Source organism: Anneissia japonica, unplaced genomic scaffold (genome assembly GCF_011630105.1).
Source record: "Anneissia japonica isolate Jap-2015-1 unplaced genomic scaffold, ASM1163010v1 scaffold287600_len331809_cov165, whole genome shotgun sequence".
NCBI lineage: Eukaryota > Metazoa > Echinodermata > Crinoidea > Comatulida > Comatulidae > Anneissia > Anneissia japonica.
The window spans coordinates 196,889-198,340 of NW_022703713.1; the positions used below are offsets into that span (position 1 = coordinate 196,889).

At 32.2% G+C, this 1,452-nt stretch overlaps 1 protein-coding gene across 1 annotated transcript in view; it reads left to right on the forward strand.

The window, feature by feature from the left end:
• Window positions 1-1,452, forward strand: part of LOC117104502 (acid-sensing ion channel 1C-like) — a 27,287-nt gene that overhangs the window by 13,189 nt on the left and 12,646 nt on the right. Inside the window, exon 5 of the mRNA XM_033245354.1 lies at window positions 926-1,030. Within this exon, the coding sequence (XP_033101245.1) occupies window positions 926-1,030 (105 nt within the window). The remainder of the gene's footprint in view (window positions 1-925; window positions 1,031-1,452) is intronic.

The following is a 1,452-nucleotide window of genomic DNA, read 5'->3' on the forward strand; positions in this document are numbered from 1 at the left end:
CGCGCTATCAGAACTATCATTCATTAGTCTAGATCTAGCTCCCAGATTTGGGAAGAGATTCTTTTTATTGTGACGACAATCTAAATTATTCAAGTATGTTAGGTACAATACAAAATTTGAAATTAAATAGATCATATTGAAACACTCGTCAATAGTTAACGCCACCTATGGGCAATGTAATGTAGCCTCGAGCTATTTGGACGATCAGTTTAATAAGACATCTGAGTTGATTAGTAAATGTCGTCAATTAAAAAGAGTCTCTTCCCACCTGATCGTGGTAAATCACATTAGGTAATGGAATATAACACCACGTAATCGGGAGGTGGGGGAGGAGGGAAGGGGGAATATGCTTTCCCATAGCAGACTGGAGGTTCAATTACAATTTATAACATCAAATTAACGGGTTACGCTTCTATACAGTTTTGTTAAATGCATCGTGTCTAAGCGGCCACTGGCCTTAAAAATTACAAACAGACCGATGGGAGCAATATATTTAACAATGTTCATTTTCCGGCAAAAACTGAGAGGGAAAACTAGTAGAAGGCTGAAAATATTCTGGGGGGGGGGGAGAATTCCCCTTGCCACCCTAGCGCCGCCACTTTTGCATGCAATAAAATAAAGGAATTTTTAATTGATGAGTTATGCTTGAAACGATTATTACAAAATGTTTAAATTAATTCGAGCACTGTTGTTATTTGTTTATTTGCTTAGACCCCTATATATACATGTTACTGTACATATATGCCGATTGAGCACTGTTTCTCTCATTTACCTATTTGTTTATACCTATTTGTTATATATATATATATATATATATATATATATATATATATATATGCCTATAACATATATAAGAAGGACGAAAAAGGAAATGATGATGGCGATTTCCAAAATAGAATAACGTCATATTGTTTTTAACTGACAGATTGAATATCGACGGTTGGCGGCCCCATTTCATTCAAAATGCTTAGAAAGGGACGTCCAAACTATATTCAGCAATGAGTTTTCAGGCATCTCTTACAGCAAGCGGGTAAGGTACTGCTCGACTGAATCCAATATAAATAACCGATTAACGAAAAAGAACAAGAATAGATGAAAATAAAAGGCAATAATATAAATCATCAAAGAAATGTAAATACAATGTTCGAATAAAGGACATAATAATACATCGTGTAGCATAAAATGCCTCTGGAGGGACTCGAACCTGCGACCTCTCGCTGTCAAGACGAGCGTCATAACTATTAGACACGAAGGTGTATAATATATATATTATTTTTTTTATCAGTATTATTATTATTATTGCTGTTATTATTGTTGTTATTACTGTTATTATTATTATTATTATTATTATTATTATTATTATTATTATTATTATTACTATTATTATTATTATTACTATTATTATTATTATTATTATTATTTATTATTTATTTATATTGGTGGTCATGTATT